Below are 26,156 nucleotides of genomic sequence, written 5' to 3'. Positions count from 1 at the left end.
AGAGACAATTACGACTATCCATCGTCTTTACTCAAATTGCATCTTTTGGTTTTGTAGAATTATCTGCCCTTTGACCAGGCAAAGTCTGTTGTGCCATGAGATAGAAACATAATTTATTTTTTTTTTTAAATAAAAAAAATCCATTCTTATTAAAAATTGATCAATACTTGTATTCAAGAGTAGATAGCTCTGTAGATAAGTCTTTACAAAGTAAAATCAGTATTGTAAGGCTTATACAGATGTACTAGAAATAGACAAATTGTTGTATGTGATTTTGCCGTGATCCGCTAGTCACATCTCTTTATATCTGGCACAAAGATTCCAATTCTGTCATATATTATGGTTGCTGTGCATTTGTCCCAAAGTGTGTTCATATGTTATGTTATAAATTTCTTATATGTGTTGTTTTTTTATAATAAAATCTATCATATCTGGAAAAAAAAATCTTTGTTAAAATGTTATTATTGGCATAACTTAATTTAATGGGCCCCTTGACATGACCCTTCATAATATTTTGACCTTGAAATGACCTTTCTTTTGTTCTCATCTTCAGTTAAACTTCTCTCTAAACTTTCAAACATTGAGGTGATTCTGCTCTTTTGTGTTACTTTCTTTAATGTTCTGATTTTGCCATATTAAACTCCCATATTTTGTCCTCAGTGTTCATACCTTGAAATTATTCCTTCCTGTGTTCTGACCTTGACATTACCTCCACTCTCAGTATTCTGACCTTGACTTTACCTCCACTCTCAGTATTCTGCCCTTAACATTACCTCCACTCTCTGTATTCTGACCTTGACATTACCTCCACTCTCTGTATTCTGACCTTGACATTACCTCCACTCTCGGTATTCTGACCTTATAACATTACCTCCACCCTCTGTATTCAGGCCTTGACATCCACCCTCTGTATTCAGGCCTTGACATGACCCCACTCTCAGTATTCTGACCTTGACATGACCACCACTGTCAGTATACAGACCTTGACATGGTCCGCACCCATTTTCCACCCTCACTGTTATGACCTTGACTTAGCTCCTACCCAAACATTGACTTGACCCCATCTGACCCACAGATATTGATATGACCCCATCCTAAATATTCTGACCTTGTCATGACCTCGCCCTTGTTGCCCTAGCTTACCTCAACATAGTCCCCACTCATAATGCTCAGTGTTTTGACATTGATATGATTCCCGCTGTCACTATTCTTGATAACCCCACATCAGTGTTCATACCTTGACTTGGCCCCCACTTTAATGTTCTGACCTTGACATGACCTCATTCTTGGTGTCCTGCCCTTAACATGACCTCAACCTCACTATTTTTACCATTACATGACCTCTACTTTAACACTGACATTGAAATGACCCTTTCTAAATGTTCTGACCTTGACATGCCTCCTCCACTCTCATTTTTCTTTCAATGAGATGAACAATCCGCTCATTGTTTTGACCTCGACATGACCTTTACCTTCAGTGTGACCTTGATATGTAGGCCCCCATTCACAGTGTTCTGATGTTGAATCAATCCCCTACTATCAGTGTTCAGACCTTCATATGGCCTCAATTCTCGGTCTTTTGACCTTGACTTGATCTCCATCTTCACTATTTTGACCTTGACATTACCTCACCCTCAGTGTTCTGACCTTGACATTTCCTCACCTCAGTGTTCTGACCTTGACATTACCACACCCTAAGTGTTCTGACCTTGACATTACCTCGCCCTCAGTGTTCTGACCTTGACATTACCTCACCCTCAGTGTTCTGACCTTAACATTACCTCACCCTCAGTGTTCTGACCTTGACATTTCCTCACCTCAGTGTTCTGACCTTGACATTACCACACCCTAAGTGTTCTGACCTTGACATTACCTCGCCCTCAGTGTTCTGACCTTGACATTACCTCACCCTCAGTGTTCTGACCTTAACATTACCTCACCCTCAGTGTTCTGACCTTGAAATTACCTCACCCTCGGTGTTCTGACCTTGACATGCTCCCCATTTTAAGTTTTCTGGCCATGACCTCGACTCTTAATGTGTTGTGTCCCCATTTTCAATAAGAGCGTTTTGTCCATGCCATTACCTCATCCTCTGTGTTCTGACCTTGACACGACGACCGTACTATCGGTATTATGACCTTGACATGTTCCCCATTCTCAGTTGTCTGACCTCCCCTCTTGGTGTGCTGACCTTGATATAACCCACTCTCCCATCCTCATGAGTAATATGACATTGACGTAACTGACCTCCAGAGTGTGGGACCGTATATATGTACATTGTTTGCATAATGTTGCTATGCTTTGATGGGTAAAATTATAATTTTTATGCAGTTTTGTTTTTGTTTTATTTTGTTTGGTTTTTTTTCGACTTGTGGGTAAGCCTTAAATGATCCAGTAAAAATCGGGAAAAATACAAAATAAGTTCAAGTATCCATAGATGTGCCGAATTATATGGATATCCTTATTCATAAAACTGTAAATGATTCTGCCTTTAGATAGATATGAATTCTGAATATCCATAAAGATGTATTGATGGACATACTTAAAAGAATTATATTGATCCATTAATAGATTATTGATATCAAAATTAATAGAATAATTTATGCATACGGCATTCATATATAGGGAGTTTCCTGTTATATCAAATCGAGGATATTTTCTTTGTATGGTAAATTCATTTACTTGTTATTTTAATTGGGGTTTTATGCATGCATAAAGCCACTATAAGGACGCATAAATATCACAGACGTATCTGCAACTCACGAATTTTTACTATCTACTTCAGTAGAAGGGGGGGCAACTCTTGTTCACTTCTGTACTCGCCATGATATTTACTAATAAAATAAGAGGACTTCATGACATAAAACATGTCAGTTGTCATGACAATATGTATAAATATGTGTAATAAATTTATATATCAGAAACACACATACACATATGATTCTGATATATTGGAAGCAAATTGTATATTTTGTATCAATGTACATGTACTGTATATCATTTCTCTATCTATTATATATTTACGTTTAGGACTACAGTACTAGCATGTGTGTACATTACACTTTCAAATGTTTTAGTTTTTAGTGACATGGTACTGACCTTAGGGGATTTGACAATTATTTGTACCTGCAATTTTTGATGACTTTTTTTTCTGATGAGCTTTTTTGATATTTTATTATTGAAAATGTGGTAGTGCTGCAATGTATGTTGTTTTGTTTGGCCAGAAACATATATATTAGATAATTATATATTGCATAGCTGTATATATATGTTTTTGGTTTATCCTATCTGTTTTACAAACCTTGTTTATGTTTTGTTTCAAGTTAATTTTAGATTATATCAGAAACATATACACATATGTATATATGTTTCTGATTATATCATATTTTATAATTATCTTTTTATTCGGATTTTCATTCAAAACAATATACAAATACACTCAATATCAGAAACATTCTCCCTGTTACAATATTGAACCTATTATACAGTTTTTCTCAATTTCGGATTGAAATTTGCAATGATCACTTTTATTTTTCTTCGTTCCTAAAAGTAACGTGCACCTTTAGTGAACTTTATTTTTTATTTGATATTCAATTCAATTCAATTCTTTTATTACTTTAGGCTTCACAGCCCATCAGTACAAAATTATAGTATTTTTTATTTGATATGTCGTTGCAAATTGCCATTGCGGGAGTTGATGAAATTTAATCAGGTCGTGTCATATTTTTAATTACACTGTAATTAACACTCTCGTGACGTCACTCTCTTTGCGGCACGATATCTTGGGCTTAATTAATAATGTATACAAATATATGCAAATGACATTATTCCTTCAATTACATGTCGCTAGATACATCACATAGCCCTCGGGTTGTATATACAGTGTATACTATGAGTAAATAACTTTATATAGGTATATCCAGCATTGCCGCGAGGCAGCAGGTGACCCGACAGTGGACAAAACATCAATAATTGGGAAAATGTACGGTCACAGTGGCTTGGTTTACACCTGACTGACCCAAGCTCTACCTGGATTTAACACCTGTCTGGTCATAAGGGACTCCAGTAGCCAATGTTGACCAATAAGTCGCGTCCACCTATGTGAACTGTACAGGTATGTGTGTATTACAGGCTAGCTGTGTTGTCTGTTTGTCAAGTGTATTGTATATATAAGTATACGTTATTTCAACACATTCGTATGCCACATGATATCACTACGATTAGGCAATCGCGAAAAAAAAAAAAAAAAATCGAATAAGAGAGAGACGTTTAATTATTACCAAAGATTAAGATAGCATACTTAAACCTCTGTTATAACGATACGTGTATGTTAAAATTAATTTTTATTTGCAAGTTTAGTACATGTGTACGACAGACGGCAGGAGACATTTATTTGATATGCTATGTTAAAATTAAGGAGATAATCGTAACATCGTTTCTTGGTACGAGTGATGTAGACGAGTATTATTTTTTCCAGGTAATAACTTATTTATCAATACCAACTATAAAACATTCTGTCGGGATAAATAATTTAAAAATTCATATCAACAGAGTATTTTTTTTATTAAATATGAGCGTAATAAAAACACTACATATATAACGAGCTTTCGATTATGATTATATTTTAGAAAATTTGATCTGAATACTTCAAACCAATTAATTTGCATATTTTTTATTTCATATTTTGAATAAGTTTCTTGAATGTAAATATAAATAACCAGATATATATTTATATTCATAATGCTGAAAATTATATGTATGTATTTCATAAATTAAGAAATACAATAAAAAAAAATCAATTAATGTAGGATATAAGTCTATGAAATGGACAATTCTTTAGTTAATTTTGAGATTTCCCGTAAACATTCTGGATAACATGTTTGTTTCATGTATCTGTAAAAATGAAAAGTGATTATATATGCCAGAAACATATATATATGTTTCTGTATGCCTATTCGATCATAAAGCATTTTAGAAATGTAGATCGAAGGTGACGCGTGGTAATTAAATATTGATTGAAATAGGTGATTACTTCAAATAATTCCCTGCAATATGTGAAAGGATTCAATGTTATATCATAAATGATATCGTGTTACACACACAATGACAACGTTATATTACACTGTTGTCTGTATACTGAATACATTGTATACACGTACAGTGTCGTAACATGTACAATGTATACATAACAAGTCTATTTGGTACACATGTAGAATATCTCGCCATGTTTTAATTAATTTTAACTAAACACTCGTGCTTTGAAAACTTTTCACTATCTAAAATTGTCACATTTACGAAGAACTGTCAAATCCTTTGTGCGTTGTCGAATGATTTGCTGGGGGAAACGCTTGAAAGCACAGCTAATTTTGGACAAACAAAATGTAACGTACGCAGACACGAAACGGAAATGCAACTTGCTTAGCCTTACTCACGGCGAGCAGAAATCCGGCGTTTTCATTGGCTGACGAGATTTCTCTCGGCCAGTCAGCACTGACCAACCTTTCACTCAGATTAGATGGTAGGCGAACCAAAGAACAAAGAAAAAACAGTGTAAATTTTATGATACTTCTGTATAACTTTGCAGATCAATTTAGAACTTGGCAGATTATTCGAAGGACATATTTTTTATGTGCATATGTGGTAAGTCATTTGAAGTGAAATATCAACACAAAACAACGCCTTTTTGGGGGCTTTCCGGTCGCTCGGTGTGGTGTACTCTTGTGCTCCGTCATTTTTCATGCCGTGTTAGTGATGTTAAAAGCTGAAAATGGGTTTGTTTATTCAATATTTTGGTGATTTGTTCATTGACTGATGATTGTGTTTGTTGTTGTGCTATACTGATTTTATATTTTGTATATATGACACTTGGATAAGACGTAATACCGTTTATATTAATCGTTAAAACGGGAGTACTCTAACAAAATAAACCCAAGTCAAAACTGGGGTAAGGCCCAGCCAACAAATATGCACGCGATTACTCTGTAGTCAAGGTCACGTTGTTTTCTACATTGCACGTTCACAAATTTCGACACATAATAAATTTAATGATATGTTTGTTTAATTGGAAGTCTATCAATGTTGCAAACTACGGTGTAAATCTAACGTTATTTCAATATTTGTTGAACATGAGGTCATACCGGTGTCAGGCGAGTGATTGGCATTCCATAGATTCTAACCGTTCAAACGACTCCCTCCCCAGACAAAAATAACACAAACATGGCTACCTAAATTTCACAATTATTGAATTAATTTACATAGCTTCGATTTATTTCGTAGCTCGATTATGAGGTCTAAATTATGGGAGAAACATCACTTGATTTTCAGAACAATTTGGACACGTGATGTGATTTAATATTGAGCACTGGGGCTGATTAGCTGGGCTTGAATAATGTATTATATTCAAAGCATAGTCACAAAACAAAGCTTTGTTCTGAATATGATAGTCACTTACCTGTATAATATGGTAATGACTTTTTAATTTGTGTATTATTATTTCCAATATGGCTGTTCAACACCCTCCCCCTTCCCCACTCCCAATTTTGACAGGCAAATTAAGTGGACTACCATGCCTCATTGTCAGATATGTTTATGATGGAAAATTACTAACTTGCAAACATACATTGATTCTGTATGAAAGATGAAATTATGAGAATATAATGTTTCATTTAAAATTAGTTTCAGATACTGTTGATTCATTTGATTGTGTAGTTTTCAAAAATAAATATCTCTTTTCTGTAGGCCTAATTAGGTCTATTATCAAACACTAATTCCTTGAGTAATTTTCCCTACAAAAAAATAATGTAAATAGACGAATGCATTCATTAAACATTATTTTACACCTCTCCTAGTTACCTTGACAATTTTTTGTCACTGAAGGCAACAATTAATCAAAAATCACATCCTGTCGGGTTTTGTGTATAATTCAAATGAATTAACAACAATAACTCCTTGTAACATTTGGCTAAAAATTGAAATCTATTGATGTTGGATAAAGCTGTAAAATTAACAGCAGATTGTCTGAATGTTGAAATTTACACTGTTATTATTGCATGTAGTAAATCGATTACTAGCAATCCTATTTTTAGTATTTACTCTTGCATGAACATCTCTTTGTATTTTGAAGTTAAAAAATGAATTCCTTCCCACAATTACAAAAATTGTTGTAGCCTTAAAGTATAAGACAAGAAGTATATGTACATGTCATATTTATTTAAGAATGTCACCAACCACCCAGTTTCCCCCCTTAATTTATTCCTATATTCATTGCTCCCCTCCAAACGGCATATTGCTCATGGAATTTAATATATATTCTACTTTTATCTATGTTTAGATAAGGTAAAGTCATATTCAAATTCAAGATGTAGACAAAAAATTATATAGAGATATGAAATGAATATAGATATATATGATCAATCTAGAATTTATAATATTCAATGCTGACCCAAAATTGCTATTGAGGATAATCATGGTGACTTGATTAAGTGAGAAATGACTACCATTGTTTGAGACAAAGACATTGACCGTTTCCCCTTAGTATGAATTTCCTGTTTCCCCTAAACACGACCGAGAAGGACAAGTGAAGAATGTATAGACCCACAGTGAGGAAGTTAAAATTTTACATTCCACCGTTACACTGTACAGTAGTTGTGAATGACACTGCATGCACTACTGATATTATTTATAAAGTTGATATGAATGTGATATCGATGACAGAGAAATAGAATATTGCCTGTTAGGCTCATATAAACTGACCTCATCCGTATACTATGTACATGAATATAGCATAAATGATATAATCAACCCAATAAGGGCCTAAAACGATTAAAAATTAAAAAATGATGGGGCTCTTAATATGACGATTTTGGGCTAAAATTTCACAAAATGATCGGTTTCTGTAAGTCATTAATCAATTTAGAGTATTTACCAAAGAAATCAAAGAGAGAAATCTTAACAATTTCCATTTTCTGTAGAAAAAAAATAAAAGTGACTTTTAGGCATGAAAAAAACCTTTTTGAGATGGGAGTGGGGGGGGGGGGGGCTTCTTGAGTCAAATACAATATTTGCAATTTGGTTAACTTATGATATGCAAATGTACTGAATGTAAATATTAATCACATATTGGACTTATCACTTGCACAAAACAGTCTGATAGTTTCAAGAAAAACCTGTCTCTCTGAAAACCTTATATAAACTAACTTACCCCCTAAGGTAAAAACACTTATCTAGCTCTAGCAATCTATCAGTACAACCATTCACGTAGCATTGTTACACCAAGATTGTTTGTATTATGTTTTGTGACAGTTGGGTCTGAAGATTTGGTTTGAGGTAAATGGATTTTGGCTCAGAGGTTGTATGGCGTTGTGTTCTGACCAAGTGTTTTCCTGGGTTCTAATCGCCACGCTATTTCCTGTGTATAAGTTATACGGAAAGTGAGAAAGGGATTACTGTTTTAATTGTTGGGATTAACATAAGTATGTGTTTGATGTCTTAGGTTTGTATACATTTTTACTGATCAGTTATGTTTGGATTATTTCTGTTAAGTGAGGTATTATCTAATACTAGATAAACTTTTTCGAGTTAATTGGGGATGAATACCTGTATATTATATACCTGAATATGTAAAAACTCAATTTTGCTTATTTAATGCAACATTAAGGTAATTAATTGCAATGCAAAAGTTGTATTTTACTTTTTACCCTGATTATATTAAAATAATCTTAACCTTAAAATTTATTTTCATTTCCTGTAAAATTTGACAATATAATAAATACTCAGAGTTAAATTTTTATATGTTTTATAGAGAAATAGTCTATTAACACATTTCTCATTTAAAAAGGATGATTTATATTATCTCCCCTTGATAAGGAAGTACTGTAATATGTTGAAAATAATATAATGTGGAAAAATGGTTGTGAATTCTTGATCTACCAGGTAATTTATCTGAAAATACATTTTAACTCATCTGGTTGTAAGACTGGAATGTTCCATTATTAAATTTTAGTTTATTTTATTTTGATAATTGAATGACAAGATTATATTACTTATATATATATTAAGATAAAGCAGACATTATAATGCTTGTTGTAAATTAGGTAAAAATAATACTTGTATGTCAACATAATAAATCATAAAAAACATAACAATAGATTGCAGGTAAACATGCCTATAGCTTCCTTGTCCAGTGCCATAAATATGACAATTTTACTGTATAACCTTAACTTATACCGCCTACTGTCGTGTATTTATGATACGCTGTGTATGTAGAAAACAGGTATAGAGTATATTATCATAATGAGAGTGAGGATATCCTTAATTAACAAGTTCCAATGTAATCAGCATGTATGTCCTGCATGTACGGAAAGAGATAACAAAACTGTATTCATATCTTTAATGAGATTAATTTCAAGATGAATATAGTTTTAAAAAAAAATGGATTTACAAAGAACATTATGGGATCTGAAAAACAGAGAAATATGAAACGAAGAATTTCAATTTGTTCCAAAAGGAAAATTAAAGATATAATGAGCTCCTTTGATAGTCTTCCATCTTAGAGAAAAAAATTAATATTAAAAGTTCTTGATGCTCTCGATATTATTCACTGTAATCATGAATTACATGTAATCACCATGCAAGGTGAATATTTGGCACATTTACTTTTTGTACACATGAGAACATTATTTTGATAATTCAAACTTTCAAAAGCTATTTTTACTTAAAATTTTTTAATAATGATGAAGTTAGCATCATTTTATTTAATGTAATCTTTATTTTCTGTTCCAGACAAGATGTAGACATCACACAAGGGACCCCAGTTGTGACACGGTCAATGTAATCCCATATTGACCTTCAACATGACCTCCAAATATTAACATTAAATATCTTTTTATATTACCTGGTATGTTCATGACTTTGGCAATAGATGGAACTAACAACGAATCTACGCAGTAAGAAAATTGACACCTGGGCTTCCACCAAGTTTCAGTTTTCTTTCGAGAAGAGCGGGACCGCAACGAATAAGCATGAGTGGCATGGACCACCAAGCTACAGTGGATAATAGGGGATTAAGAATGAAAATAAAACGCACCAAAAACATGGGACCTACTAGCAACAAAAGCGACACCAAGCACGAAATTGTGAAACCAGGAGAAGCCAAATCGGCACACGGATCGTCTTCATCATCATCTGCCCCGTCATCGTCGGTAACGGATGGAATCTCGGCAGCTAACGGGTCGACTGTGGATAAGTCAAAACTGTCTACAGCCCCAGACAGAGACAAATCTCCAAAGGTGAAAAATTTGCACAAACGAGAGCGTAGCAAAGAGAAAATGAGTAGGGATGGTAATGCCACATCTCTGTCCTCTGTTTGTTCACTAGATGTGCCATTTTCTCAAGTTTCATTGGAACCAAACCAGGCAGAAGTTCCGCAGGGGAAAAAAGAAAACCTACCCGATCCTTATGAGTTTAATGCTAAAGTGGAGGACGGTATTGGTTTTCCGGTTAAAAAGATAAAAAGTGAAAAGGTGCGATACAGTAGATACTCTTTGTCACAGTAGATGTCATGGAATTAAATCTCTTAAATAGAATCCCCCAAAACATTTTTTATTGCATTGCAAATTATCATGTGAATGAAATTAATATTTAACAAAATTTTGAATGGTTGATTTTAAAACAAAGTTTTTACACCTTTTCAAGAAATAAGAAGCATGATGCATTTAGCAAATTTTAATTGTGATTTTGAAATGATGTAGATTTTTGAAAATTTTGAAAGTTTCTGAAATTCCATGGCAATTACTGTATGTACTGGTTGCACGTTCAGTTGTCTAAGCGACGTTAGAATGCAGCTGGCCTTTTCCACACCCACCGCATTAGTTTGTTCACAATGTCCTTGTTTATGTAGATATGGTATAATCAACCAAGTTTTGGGTGTAGTGCTGCAGACCAAATATCCATAGGGCTTTTACCTAGGAAAAAACTATTTTAAGGGAATGTTAACTCATAATGAAGAATTGACAATTAACTAATTATAATTAGTCTTATTATTTTTACTTTGCTTTTAAGTCCTGTCCATGCATGTAGAGGAAAAGTTTTAAAGAAAAGTATTTTACTGAAATATTGCAATTTTTGTGGATCAAACTTTAATGTCCCTCTTATACTGAAATACTGTGGGTGTGTTATCTATGTCTGTTGGGTCACATTTTGATTTGCTTAGGCAGTTAGTCATACAGACATTTGACCTGTTTGTAATGTTTTGAATGTTATTTCATAAAAATGGAAAATGAGTGATATAAGGATATTAATGAAACATAATCAACATCAGGGATAATTTTGGATGGGGCCCTTTGGTCCCTACTTTTCAAAATGGCACACTAGAATGGTTAAAATCTTGATATTGTCTGAAAATGGCCCATGCATCTTTTCAAGCAAAATGATAGGCCTGCCCATACCGAAATAAAATACAAAAAAAAGTACACTAAAAAAAGTACAAAAAAAGTGTTTACTCAATTTGGAACCGAACTTACCTCCCGGTTCCAAAATGAGTAAAAAAAAAGTAGAAAAGTACTAAAACAGGCTCATAAAAGCATGCTTTTAGTACACTCTATTGTTTTACACCATACAGAAAAAGTACAAAAAAATACTCTGTCCTGATCATGATGGTGTTTCTGGAAAAGTACTAAAAGAGCATGCTTTTTTTGTACTTTTTAGAAAAAGTACTAAAATATGTCACTAAAAGCGTCATAAAAGTATGCTTTTCTGTACTTTATTTCGGAATGGGTGGTCATAAGCAGACATAATGTTGGTCTTCAGAATTAGAAACCATATCTACCTGGCCATTGTGTGAACCTCTTATCATTCCCCTCTCCCTTCATAGATCACCTCACCCAGCCAGCTATAGCTACTTTTAGTGTAGATATAGCGATATTACACCGGATAATATTGAGATCTGGTTTGAAGGGATCCAAGGGAGATAATTGCAGCTAGTGCTTTCTGCTAATACTAGTAATAGTGTTGTGGCTTATGCATGGAGAGAAAACCATTATTTTCTGTTTTAGTACATTGCTTTTCTGTACCCTGGTTTTGGTAGTAGATGATGCCTGATTCTGTTATCGGAATAAAAGGTTCATAAGAAATACTTACGAACATGGCATGTGTATGACTGCTTTATACTGACGTATAACCAATTAGGTTTAAACCTGAGTGAGAGCTAGAACAGGGGATGGAGGTGCTCCACTAGATACTGAAAATTTGCATGACATATGTTGAAAACCTTGTATTTAAGTTTGCTTTATTTATTTAAATGCAGAACTGCATGTAGCGCTAAAACATTTACATGTATTTGTTAAATGTGATTTATACAAATGATTTCAATTTCGTTAAAGACAGAAAAATATTATTTTCTTTTGAAAAGTTGTCTATTAAGAAAAAATATTATTTCTTTCACAAGTTAACTACAAAAAAGAATTGTAATTTAGGTGTGTATATAGTTTATATATATATAAAAAAAAGGTAAAATGCATAAATATTGAAATGTAAAAAAAACAACTAGGTAGTTTGAAAATTTTATGAAGAATCTTAGAATGTTTTAACAATATACTTGTGTTTATAGAATGTTTAATTTAAACTTTTCTATTTCTGGTTTTCAGAACGATTCATCTACCTCGTCCAACTCTCAGTCTCAGAGTTCGACCAATGCCAGTACAGAGACCTGCAGTGTAGGCGTGTCTACTGATTCCGAATTCCTCGGACCATGTGAACCAGGAACTAGTGTCACACTTGAGGGCATCGTGTGGCACGAAACTGAAAATGGTGAGAAAAAGGGGGAAATTTAATTGTTTTAGGTACACATCAAGACATTTTGCACTTGTCATATTGTCCGAATGTGTAAATTTTGTCGACAGATATGTGTCACAAAGATGTTGAGATTTAGAATGCCTTTGGGTTAATAAATATTTTCATATACTAGACTAAAGATCAACTGAGTGCTGATCTTGTCACATATTGTGAGTGTCAGTTTTGAGTATGTACATGTAAAGGATTAATATTATGTATATTTTCATGTTCACATATACAATCTTAACTTTGAACAAATAATGAATTGTTAAGGTTTTGCCAGCTATCGCGGATGCAATATTCTGGGATTTATCTAAAACAAAAAGTTTAGCCTTGTCGCAGACATAGTATCTTTGGAATACTGTATGTATACTACTTGTATATATCTAAAATTATCTGTAATGACGAAGGAAAAGATAAGTTTTTTAAATGAAAAAGCAGATGTATTGCTTTCTAGTAATACAGTATTCATTTGCAGAATGGAGAAAATTGTTTCCTTGAGTGGAACTGGAAAATGTTCAATCTTTTGAGAAAATTGATGATCTAGCAGGATACGTTATTTTGTATGTTTATAAATTTTGCAGGAGTCTTGGTTGTCAACGTGACCTGGCGAGACAAGACCTATGTAGGGACACTATTAGATGCGACCAAGCATGACTGGGCACCTCCAAGGTAATAAAATATATTCAGAACTTAAATAAAGCAAAACGTTTTCCTAACCTGAGGTAAACCACGCACAAGATTATCGAAAAGAACATGGCTGTTTTTGTTTATACGATGGGACAGGTTGGACCGTTTGCAAAAGTAATTATTTCAAGTAGAAATTTTGATGGACCTGCAGATTTTGATATGGACCTATAAGGGCTTCGTCAAGGCATGAAAACAATATAAAATCACCAGGTCTGTCATTAATTGAAGAGAGAATGTTAGGTCCACTCAGTTTGTATAAACGAAAACGGCCGATGTATTTTCTTACTTTCAAACCCTAGAAATACTTTTATTCCGTGGCGCTTAAAAAATCATGTGACAATTATGTAATTTTTATGAAGTTTAATTCAGATTATATATCAAAATGTTTTATAACTTTAGTCCAATAAGGAAACCGGTAAATGCCTTTGAGAGAAACTCAGAATTAAGTTTTAAATTTATGGTGTTTTAAGTTTGATAACAGAAAGTTTGATAACAGAAAAAATCATTATATAATGTTGATATTTCTGAAGTTAACTGTACCTTTCTATTGTATCATAAATTTTCAGGTTCAACTGTGATTCTCCGGTCAGCGAGTTTGAGACCAGAACCCCTAAAGGGCGAGCCAAAAGAGGAAGGGGCTCTGCTTCCACCACTCCAGTCAATGAAAAGGGGCCAGAGGGGAGAAAACTCCGCAAGGGACGTAAGGGCAGCAACACATTTCAAGCCCCTCCAAGTCCTGCAAAGAGTGAGCCCCCGACATCTGGGGGAATGAAACGAAAAGGACGTCCCACAGATATTGATTTGTCGGCAGGGATGACGAAACGCAGCAGGTCGTGTTCACAAGGAAATCAGGGCACTGAAAGTCCTGTTTCTACATTGATTGAATGTCCAGAGCCGAATTGTGGTAAAAAGTACAAGCATCCAAATGGATTGAAATATCATCAAACACATGCCCATCAGAGTTCAGGGGTTACGACTGACGCGGACGAGGACACACGCGACACTTGTGACAATGTGGATGATGATGTGGATAGTAGTATTGCAGATCCCTCTGAAACCCCGGACACCAACAGCGCTAAATTAGGCAAGTCTGAGTCAATGGAGGAAGAGAGTAAGAAAGAGGAGGAAGGTGCTAAGTCGGATAGTGAGAATATGGAGGAGTTGGAAGTTGATGTGAACGGAGAAACACCGAAAGCAGATTCAGTGGAGAAAAAAGAACCTGTAGTATCCAGTAGTGCTTGTGTTAATAAAAGTACAGGAGGGAAAGCAATCACAAGTATTCCATCAGGGAATGCTTTCCAGATCGTGTCAAAGCAACATATTGCATCTCCTACTTTTGGAGGTGTGGGTCTGCTTTCCCAGAGCCCGCTTCAGTCTGGCTCTATACCAAGTGGACAAGTGTTACCATTGGTCACTGCCGTGGTAACAACCAATCCAGTACAAACTGGAGCTACTTTGACTGTAGCAGCCATATCTGCTTCTACTCAACCTTTGGATCTGAAAACTGAATCATCTAAAACTGAGAAACCGATCCGACCAAAGATCAGCCATATTATGCCACAGATTGTTGCCTTGACAACAAGTGTGTCGGTGACCCACACAAACGCTTCACCAGTCACTACTGCTAACATGCAAGGTACTTCTCAGCTTATTCCAATACAACCAAAACCAACTCCACCAGGGGAGACAACTGCACCTACTCCTTCATTTCTGGGACTTAATAGGGACAGAAAACCCAAGCAGAAGAAACGTGACAAAGTGAAAGAGAAGGAGTCCCCTTTGGCTGGTCCTCCGATCAGCCAGAGTTTAGCTGCAGCACCAATGAGGACTGGAAAAGTAGAGCCGTTGAAAAACGAACAACAAAGTGCAGGGGTGATTAAAGTCGCCCCGATTATAGCTAGCAAACCATTGGATCATAGTAAATCAGATAGTTCTACAATTACAAGTGCTCCGCGGCTTGATCGTCTGGACAAGCCTTTGTCTACCTCTGGTACAAACGTTGGGGTGGTGACTGCCCAGGTGCAACCCTCCCCCAAAGGGGTCGACCTGTCACAATCACGGCCATCAGATCCTCCCAGCATGGTGAAAGTGAATCCGTCACTGGCCGCACTAGAAAGCAGATCAAATAGAAGTGAAGAAGTACAGAGTCCCTCCTACTACTCAGATATTTCTGAAGAATCTGGATCTCCAGCTACACATACCCAAAGTGAAAGCCCACAGAAAAATAAGGACGAGGGTTTAACAAAGAATAGAGACAATGCTTCTAATGTGCCAAACATGCCCCCGTCCCAGCCCACAGTGTTGGACACTCAGTCTGTACCCCCTTACATGTATGGTTCTTATTACGGGCAACCAGCGGCGCCTTACCTACTCTCACCGCAGAATATGTCGTCACCGGTGGGGGCAAGTTCAGGGCCAAATACTCCCACACAGCAGCCACCACCGCCCCACCCCCACCACCCCTCACAGCCCCCTCATCCTCATCACCCATCACAACCCCACATATCTTTACAGACTCCGAACAAAGATAGGAGCACACCATCAGAACAATCCAAGACTGATTCAAAACTGAAACGGGAAGATTCCAAAGACTCTGATGGTAAAGATGATCGCGGAGATAAAACTGATGGTAGAGGGATGACACAGCAGGAATACCATCACATGCAACACCAGAAATGGGTCCAACAACAAATGTATGCTTTACAGATTCCTCCACACGCACAGTACCAGTTCCTCGCTACTTACGGGCCGTATTTCGACAATGCATATCACATGCACATGATGTCGAATGATCCGTTATACAGGCAGCACCACGAACAAAAGTTAAGTGAGGAGGAAAAGAATCAAGCGGATGGGGAAAGGAAGGAGGGAGATACGGCAAAGCCAATACTACGACCTCCAACCTCTACCGACAATGGTGCTGGTCAAAGTGGGGACGGATTAGGTGGTCGTGGATCACTGCCTCCAGGTGAAGGTCACCAAGGGCATAAAGATGGTGACCTTAAACGAACTGGGGCGGAGTCGCTTTCTGAAAGAGAGCTAAAAGAGAAAAGTATGAGAGAAAAACAAAATGAAAACCACCAAATTATCAAAGAAAATCTCGATCTCAAAGATCAAATGGATAGAAATAGACTAGACCAAAGATTTGATCCCGTGTATGGACGCGATAAAACAAGCGAAGAACAAAGGAGAATTCAAATGTATCGTCAACAGGCAATGATTAGGCATCAAAAACGTGAAGAACAACACAAGAAATTAGGGGATGGCAATAAATATGAACACAGACCTTCCGACTCTAAATCCTCTGTTATTAATCAGGTTGGCAATAGCAGCGGGGCTGACGGCCGGCCGAGGGACCATTCTATCGGAGCCTCTGAGGCTAGTAAATCTAAAATGGATATAAAACGTGAGCCTGAAGACAAAGGATATAGAGACTCGAGTGAAAGTGATTCAAAAGTATCGAGTGGCGAGAAAAGTAAGTCGTTATCATCATCTTCCTCATCTTCATTAGACAGAATCAGAGGACATGAGACGCCCAAGAGTAAATCAATAAGTCGGGTGTCTAGTCCACACACGCCTTCCTCTAACTCCTCTAGTGCAGTTCCCGTGTCAATGACTGCCGCAGGCCCCAGCGGGCCTCCCTACCCGGCATATATGTACCCTAGTCAGTATATGCAGTCGTCAATGTATGGACAAATGCCATTCGAACCCACCCATCCGATGTATCGCGGGATGAATCCGATGATGTATGGTGCTTATCTACATCCTTCACAAATTCCTCCTTATCCAGTTAACATGGAAATGGACGAAAAGGATAAAATGGGTTTGGTGCAAAAGTTAGCTCCTACGGAAAGTGAGGGTAAGTTAAGCGACCCTACACACGGACCTCTTTATCATAGCAGCTCGGGACCTAGTGCTTCAAATAGTAATAGTGCAAGTGGTATAAGTAAAGGAAATAGTGGCCATAAAATTCATGAACTTCAGGAAAAGACTCGGTCTGTATCGAGTCCTCATCGGGCTTCCCCTGTGTCGGTAGGCAAGCCTGATGGACCTCCAACTCCTACCCATTCCATAGGGCCTGTGGACAAGAACCGCGAATACAGCAGCTCACCCCCCACGCAGAGGCATGTCCACACCCATCACCACACACATGTTGTGGAGGCCGCATACCCTGTCGGATATTACCCTGGTAAGTCTTCTGAAAATTAGCTTAATTTAATGTTGAATTCTTTGCTTACTGTAAAGGAATATATAGTCTCGTACGATTAAATGCGAAAAATGCAGCGAAATCGTTCCAAGAAAGGAATAGAAAGCTTGTTATTTCTAAATCACAAAATGAAGTTGCCGTAAAAATACAGTTTTTAGAGAATAGCTTTCAAACTGTTCCTGATATGAAAATTTTTGCACTGTGTATATCTCTTCTGAATTCTATCACATAACAAAATGGTAACTTGATTTTATATTGCTGCTGTCATAACTTGGTTGGATGGGGGGGGGGGGGGTATGAAATGTTTCCTGTCCTGTCCTGCTTTAGTTTTTATGGAGTGATGATTAGGGGAATTAATGTCTTGCAGACGTTTCTAGTTTTCGATTAAACTTTATTTAGGTATTTGACCCAATAAGTGCCCAGAGTGGTAAAAAAAGAAGAAGAACTTATATTTTATTAATAGTTGTCGTGGTTTTGGTGTGGGTTTAAGTCAATGTTAGTGAAATTGAGGCTTATATGGATGTGTGTTTTTTTAGGTCAAATATGGTATTATGTTTTAAAGTAGATGATCATTTGAGTATAACACTAATACATATGTTTACTTGATTGACAGTTAATGATATAAGTAACAACTATTTTCTGAGCCCTGTTCTAGATCTGGTGTACACGTGCTTTAAAACGTGTTTTGAGGCAATAAAATTTTTGATAAATAAATAGATTCCAACAGATTAAATTTGATGATAAATTGGTGTCCTTTATTAAAAATGCATGGTTGTTAAAGTCTCCTGTGTAATTTATGAAAAAAACCCATATATTTAGCCCTTTGGGGTGAAAACTGCCTGAAAGTTTAGTTCTAATGATTTTGAGGGGAAAAAATGCTTTTGATAAAAGAGCTCGATTATTGAAGCTGATCTTCATGCATAGCAGCAAAATTGAGAATGAATGATAAACCTTTGCATGACAAAATCCATGGTTTAATGTACAAAAATGTATTATGTTTTTATGACATCGTTATTTTGGGATTTACAAATAAAATTATTTTAAATTGAGGTATATAGATCTAGTATCTATGTGTAAGATCCTACTGCACATGTACCCGAATCTTATATTTTGCAGATTTTCTCATTCTTCAAAGTATGCTTATGGAAGAAATGAATGCAAAATATAACAGTCAAACCTGTCTATAAAGACTATTCAAGGGACAAGAATAAGTGGTCTGATTTATAGTCAAGTTATCTTTCAATACAGGTCAAATTGTTTTAAAATTGACCATTTGGGACCCCGAGAAATTTGTCTTAGTAAGCAGGTGGTCTTTATACAGAGTTGGTCACTAAGGCAGGTTTGAGTTTGATTCTTTTTGTTTAGTGTAAGTTCTTTTCAAACAAAAGTTACATAAGAGGACTTAAAATTTTCTTAAAGAAAAAATCTCATTTGTTTTACTTCGGTTTCAGGTATGTTTCCTGGTGCTAGTCAACAGAAGTCACCTCCTGCTGCCACAGTCCAACCCCAGCCAGGCCATCCCTCTTATCCACCACCCAAGTGAAGTTTGTAACGGACACAGCGATTGGTGGATCTCTCTTAGCTTCAGTTGGCACATTCCCCTTTTGTGCCTCCCAGTCAAACTGAAGTATTTAACAAGCGATGTGATTGGTGGGTGCTCGCAGTATTCTTATCCATCAGTGCCAACAAAAAGTGAAGTTTGAAAGGAATGATATGATAGGTGGAAACCTGAATGTGGTCAAAATCTGATTGGTTTTGCCGCAAACTTGGTTTCACAACTGGTTGATGGAAATGACGTATGATAAATATGAATAGGCTCTGCAGGAATCTCAGCGTCCAGACAGGAGTGTATAATTTATGAAACACAGAATCTTCTGTGTTTTTCAAGGAATCTGTAACATCCGCTGTGATTAGTAGATAATCCCAATCTTATCCACCAATGGTATTGGTGGACAGATCAACTTATCATCAAATGTGCAACAGATCTAAAGAGTCAGTCATTATTCAAAGTGAAATATGTAACAACTGTAGAATGGTGGAAATTTTATCTCGAATATCAGATTATAGGTTTGTGTTATGTTGGGGAAGTAGGTGGATGGTATGGACAGGTATATACAGTGTTATGGGAGGTAGTGTTTAATACAGCTCTCTTATCGCCTGTGTTTTAGGGCATGAAACAATTCTTTGTAGTTGAACTTCAATAGAGAGTGTTTTTTCCCCATACTGTCTAAATTCAGGTCCTAAACCTGAAGTTAAAAGTCTCTGTCATTCTATGTTGGTCCTGAACAAGAGAGTCATATTGCTTGTCCATAACTACATATATATAGAAATTGGAGATTTAGAACTTCAGAAACTACAGTGGTAGAGAGCCTTATTGTTGGTTCAGTAACTACACAAGGTACATGTAGAGAGTTCAGTAGAGAGCCTCATTGTTGATTCAGTAGAGAGCCTCGCTGTTGGATCAGTAGAGAGCCTCATCGTTGGTTCAGGAATTACACAAGGTAGAGAGCCTTGCTGTTAGTTCAGTAGAGAGCCTCGCTGTTGGTTCAGGAACTACACAAGAGAGCCTCGCTGTTGGTTCAGGAGAGAGCCTTGCTGTTGGTTCAGGAGAGAGCCTTGCTGTTGGTTCAGTAGAGAGCCTCATTGTTGGTTCATTAACTACACAAGGTAGAGAGCCTAGCTGTTGGTTCAGTAGAGAGCCTCATTGTTTGTTCAGGAGAGAGCCTTGCTGTTGGTTCAGTAATACCTTCCCATGGAGGTTCAGCACCAATTTAGGGGCTATCCACCTTTCATAGATACTAAGTCAACATCAAGACTGATCAAACCAATAAAAATTAGGTTTTCTACTTTTCAACTGTTTTGTCTCAGTTCAAATTTTATTTCATAAAAAACATAAAAAGGTATCAAACAACAGGCTACACCTTTACAGGTTCACTCCCGTTCTCTATGAGATTGATGCCACATACCGGTATGTGCATGGCATGCCACCAAAGCTCTAGCAATACTATCTGTTCAGCAATGATAATCTAGATGCTCTATGCAAAGATTTCCGTATTTTACTTTTTGTACCTAACCTAAGGTATTGGCGAACCTTTTAATCTGTTGATAGTTGATAGATGAAATTCCATTTTAACTTCTCAAATAAAACATATGGCTGTCGGAAAGAAATATAATAAATGGTATAGTAGGCTTTATCTACTATGGCAAAACGATTTTGCATTCTTCTAAATTTCTGATCTGTACTATAATTGGCAATTCTGCACAAAATTTCTGATCTGTGCTATAACTGGCAATTCTGCACAAAATTTCTGATCTGTACTATAACTGGCAATTCTGCCTAAAATTTCTGATCTGTACTATAACTGGCAATTCTGCACAAAATTGTGTGGCTTTACTGTTTTTAAAATGCTTCAAATTTGGTTTTTAAGTAGATTTTTCTGCCATTTAGTAGTTGAGCAAGAAGTCTTGCTACATAGTTATAGGCAAATTGCAGTTTTTATGTTGCCCAGGGTTTAGAGGATAATTGAAAACTGCTATTTTGGAAATCAAAATCCCACTTTTGTGTAACGTCGAAATTTCCCTCTGTGTGTACATGCAACACTACCAGAGTATCATGTTTATGCTGTATGCAGTCATAGAATGACTGTTGTTATAGTTCTTTATATATTAAACCTTTATATGTTCTGAAACATTGTCTGAAATATAGAAAAAACAAACATTTTGTCTATTTGTATAACATATAATTTTTTAAGATTTGAAAAAAAATGTCTATTGGGCACTTTTAATATTTGTAAACTGTAGTCTTAGCATTGCACTGTGCCAAACGGAAAATGTATTCTATTGTATTTCATTGAGAGGTTTGATTATGTGGGATATTTGAATGTTTAAAGCATTTAACGTAGCCATACATATTATATATGTTGTAAGATGTGTAGAACCTGATACTGATAATCTCTAGCCAAACAAACTCACATGTGATATTTACATGTAGAACCCTGGTGAGAATGTGAGATTCAATATTCACTTTTTGATTTGTGTAAATGAAAATGGATCATGCGTGGCTATATATATATTATGGACTAAAAGATAATTTTAAAGAATGTGTATGAAACATTTGTGAAGAATGTAGCTGTACAGTCAAACCGGTCTATAAAGACCACCCAAGGGGCAAAGAATAAATGGTCTTTATAACCAAGTGGTCTTTTACAGGGGCCAAACTGACCATTTGGGACCCTGAGAAAGTGGTCTTATTAAACAGCTGGTTTTTATATTGAGGTGGTCGCTAATGGCAGGTGTGACTGTATTTGCTTAACTTGAGTTGTATAAATGTATGTTGTGCTAGTGTGAAAGCGTTATCATCTACCAATAGAACTAAAAGTCTAATTGATGAATAGACTCAGATGTACAAGTATATCCCTTTACCTGCAATTACAAAGTATTTTAAAGACTTTTTGGTAACTTTATCTTCTGCAATATATCAGTCCATCCACTTACAACTTAATTACTTTGAGTATCACATGTAAGTATGCTAATGTGTTATATATGCAAATAAAGCAAAACGAGAATTGTGAATCTCTTGTCATATTCTGCTATCTATTAGCATTTTAATACAATTGAAATTAGGTGTCTGACCTAGCTCTCCTAGTTTTAACTCCGAAATATTGATTCCACGGCATTCAGACAAAAACTTTTCCTTGAATTATGTTCCAGAAATAACTATTTGTATGATGGTCACTGACTTGTTACAAATTATGTTTAGTTAATCTGTTTGTGCTTCCGTATGTCAAGGACATGATATTTGTTCAAATATATCACTCTTCTGAAGTTAATTATTCCATCTTTACAAATTACATAGTTACCTCCCTTGCTGGTATATAGGTATCCATTGTGATGTCACTATTTTGTGAGTGAAGCATTAACACAGATCTTTTTCTCTGAAAAGAATGGCATAATGCTCAAATATCATATATATGACATCATAGATAATCAATACCTGCAGACAAGGAAAGATAACTCTATAATATGCAAATACTGAGAAAAAAACCAAAAGCTAATGTCTACCTCACTATCTAAAAGCTGACGGCAGTAACTGACTAAAACCGTTCTGTTGTTGTGACGTCTTTTGACACACTGAGCCTGGAGGTCAAGTGATAAAAGGTCAAAGTTAATAAAATCATTCGTAGCATCATTTTTATTGACAATATAATATCAAAATTGAATGGGAACGGAAAATATAAATTCCATAAATGAAGATTGTCATAATTCACAGTGCAATCTTGATATCTGATTAGAAATACCAAAACCTAAAACCCATAATTAAAAATGTATTTGCCATTATAGATATTACCAAGTATAATTTGAAAAAATGCCTGCCAAGGTGGATAATTTGTGTAAGTGTTGAACAAAAATGTGTATGGTAGCTAAAAGTTTGATGTATCTCAACCAGAAATCATTATTTGCACCTAGTCATTTTTCTGTGATTTTCAAAAATATTTCATACAACCTATCACATGTTTTGGTATAAAACATTGAAGACTGAATTACAATTTTTGCGTAGAATAATTTAGTTGAGAAGGAACACTTTTTTATTTTGAATTTCATGTTATTTACAGATGATCAAATGCATAATAATTTTAGCAAATAATGCATTAACTATACAGAATTATATAAAAATTGAATGGTATCAATGTAAGTTGGAAATTCTTGTCAGTTTCATGATTTGTCTTTGAGCGTCATGTTTTAGTTTACAATATACTAAATTTTGTATTAAATTTAATTCATTCACCTCTGAAGACACATTTAGGCTCTTCTAAATCCAATACTAGACCAGTTCATTATGGAATTTCATGGTTGAATGAGTTAAATTATGCATAGCAAATCTGTTTTTGTCCATCTTAATAGACAAACTCTTATCGGAATATCTTATTATGTGGATGTTGATCTTTAATATGACTACAAAGTAACTCAATCACCCCTGAAGACACACTTAGTTTGTTCTAAATCAAAGACTAGACCAGTCCGTTATGAAATTTCAGGGTTGAATGAGTTAAAAGAAGTGTGAAAGTGTGCAAGCAACAGTTAATTAAGTCGCGGATCCAAACAGTAGATGTACATACCCGTAGTTTCCATGGAAATGACCTTGACCTATATCCTTCTAAGGTTATAGGGACAGGGCTTCCTTGAGTGTAAAACGGTACATAATTTTGAAAATGACTTCGACCTATAACCTTGTGGGGTCACGGGGACCTGGGTTACTTGGGTGTAGTGGTACATAGTCTTGGTTGTTTCTTTACATAGATGTTTGCTCTGTTTACAGTCCATACTTGTAGTTGGGTGCTATTTGTACAGTATATTGTGTTCTTTTCTAAGTCATTCCATAAATATTCTAAACAGACTAGATGGTTATTTTTGGTAGAAGGAAACTCTATCAGAACTAGACATTGGGATATATATACATGTAGTCAATTTGGAAGAATCTGCCAAAATGTATTAAATCTGTCAAAATTCCTAGGTTAGCTCATTAGTCCTATACTGTCAAATAGAAGTTTTTCTTTTTGATAAAAATACTGCCATGAATATTTTCCTATATGTTATACGAAGTGGGCAATCTTAACTACAACCCTATGTAGAAAGTTCCATGAACTATGTATGTAGAAACTTTACTATCATACTTTAGCTAATTCAAATTACTTTATATAATATTTTAAAATTAATGTTGTCTTGCCAATATTTTTACTATTGCACAAAGAAGAGTGTCAAAATTGTATAATTGTATTCTGAAAATCTATTCCCTATTTACAGATTACAGAGTTATCTGCCCTTGCAAGAAGGAATTGCATGTTACTTCATGCGTTTGTGAATGTAATGTCTAATTTTTCAAAAAATATGGCTTTTTCCCTCATAAATAAACTAACACCATCAATACTTACCTGCAAGGTCAAATAACTCTAGGTCTGTGTGAAAATCATTCACCCCCGAAATTTCACAATGGACTACTCTAGTCCTTCATTTAGGAGAGCCTAAATGTGTCTTCAGGGGTGAATGAGTTGATATGCAAAGAAAATGTTGTTCAGTTTAGTTGATGTTGCTACACTGTTTCTGCTACCTCATCAGATTCCTAATGCTTCTCTGTTTCACGTCCTATCCCCAACATAACCTAAATGTAAAATCTAATATGGTCATTGTTGTATGCATCCTCGAAATCTGTTTTTCAAGTTAAGCGTTTCAGCTAGTAGTTGAATTCAAAATATTTGTTTGCTTCAAATGAAATTATTTGCTTGAGATTATTTTCTAATTCGGATTATTCATCATCTTTTTAATGCACAAGATTCAGCAATATATTACATTTAAAAAAATTTGCATATTGTACTGCACATTTTCTTTCAATTAAAATGAACAAAAAAATGTTAAAAAGCAAATAAAAATGTCAATGTATTGTGGTGATATTGTCTAACACTAATCTTAAAAAATTACATATGCGTAGCAATAATGGTCCTTTGTTTTCATACAACAAAATGTGTCCAAAAATATGTTGTGTTTTATCAAGAGAATGTAAATACTGAAACATTTTATATAGATATCTGCTATTGAAATGATTTCAAGAATTTTAAAAACTATAGATTCTGAGATAAATCATGTCCATAGATAATAGATGCTAATTTCATCTTGGAATCTATGTGTTTTGCATAATGCATTTAATATGCAGATGAGTGTGGATTCACTCAATGATCGTGTACAATCAAAAGTCCTTGACAGGCAATGTTTTTTTTCTGTTGATATTGTTGTTTAGAAGAAACAGCGTCATGGATGTGCTGTAACAATTGAAGGGAGGCAACTCTATACAGCTGTGGTTGTGAGGTGAAATTTTTATATAGCCACCGCTCATCTCCAATAGATGTTTATGGTAGCTGTAAAATATGTTAAAAATACTGCAACAATTTGTTCAGTATATTGAAAACAAATGTATTTTACATGTATATACTGGATTCTGATTCTGCATGTATGCATCTGAATTGTATAATGTCAGAATGAAGGTTACGATTGTGTATACTATCCGTAAAGTCTTCATTGTGTGAGAGGGTATGTTCACTGTATATAAATGTCAAATATGATGGCGAGTGTGTGTGTGTTAGCTAGCGTTGAGTGAGAGCTACAGATTGTGTTACGTACTATTGACATATGAGTGAGTTGTAGAACTGATTGTGTGTTCATTTTAAGTATGTATGTGCTTCGTTGGAGAGACGGTGGCCAGTTTAGAAGTCATGCATATCCAATAGACTGGCTAGTGGTAGTCTCTATACAAATATATCTCTACATTTCCCTATAGCCACTAACTACTACAGTGCTGCAGCATATACTATGGCTTTATTCTAGCCTTGGCAAAGGCTTCTCTTGGCCATTTTATACATGAATAAACAACTATAAATATCAA

General features: G+C 35.4%; 1 protein-coding gene and 1 long non-coding RNA gene across 5 annotated transcripts; both read left to right on the top strand.

Moving 5' to 3' along the window:
- Window positions 1-3,887: 3,887 nt before the first annotated feature.
- Window positions 3,888-20,271, top strand: LOC138333138 (zinc finger protein 608-like). Of its 4 annotated transcripts, none has more exons than XM_069281304.1 (6): window positions 3,888-4,114; window positions 9,781-10,520; window positions 12,642-12,804; window positions 13,413-13,500; window positions 14,085-17,707; window positions 19,177-20,271. In XM_069281304.1, exons 2-6 carry the CDS (start codon window positions 10,020-10,022, stop codon window positions 19,266-19,268), a joined length of 4,467 nt encoding a protein of 1,488 aa, XP_069137405.1. In that variant the 5' UTR covers window positions 3,888-4,114; window positions 9,781-10,019; the 3' UTR covers window positions 19,269-20,271. The 4 variants fall into 4 exon arrangements, with proteins under 4 accessions (XP_069137405.1, XP_069137407.1, XP_069137404.1 ...); XM_069281306.1 differs by lacking the exon at window positions 3,888-4,114 and adding an exon at window positions 5,499-5,640 and having other exon boundaries at window positions 9,781-10,286; XM_069281303.1 differs by lacking the exon at window positions 3,888-4,114 and adding an exon at window positions 5,499-5,640.
- A 21-nt stretch (window positions 20,272-20,292) lies between these two features.
- On the top strand, window positions 20,293-26,156 carry LOC138333139 (uncharacterized). Its single transcript, XR_011209950.1, has 2 exons — window positions 20,293-24,680; window positions 24,761-26,156. It is a non-coding gene; the product is annotated as an uncharacterized lncRNA (long non-coding RNA).

Source organism: Argopecten irradians, chromosome 10 (assembly GCF_041381155.1).
Source record: "Argopecten irradians isolate NY chromosome 10, Ai_NY, whole genome shotgun sequence".
NCBI lineage: Eukaryota > Metazoa > Mollusca > Bivalvia > Pectinida > Pectinidae > Argopecten > Argopecten irradians.
The sequence above is the reverse complement of the archived record's forward strand: the minus strand, read 5'-3'. Positions and strand labels throughout refer to the sequence as shown.

Coding starts and splice junctions, on each gene's coding strand:
- LOC138333138 (XM_069281304.1), top strand. CDS start 10,020: ATGAGTGGCATGGACCACCAAGCTACAGTGGATAATAGGGGATTAAGA. Junction 10,521..12,641: donor AAAAGATAAAAAGTGAAAAG/GTGCGATACAGT, acceptor TCTGGTTTTCAG/AACGATTCATCTACCTCGTC. Junction 13,501..14,084: donor CATGACTGGGCACCTCCAAG/GTAATAAAATAT, acceptor ATAAATTTTCAG/GTTCAACTGTGATTCTCCGG.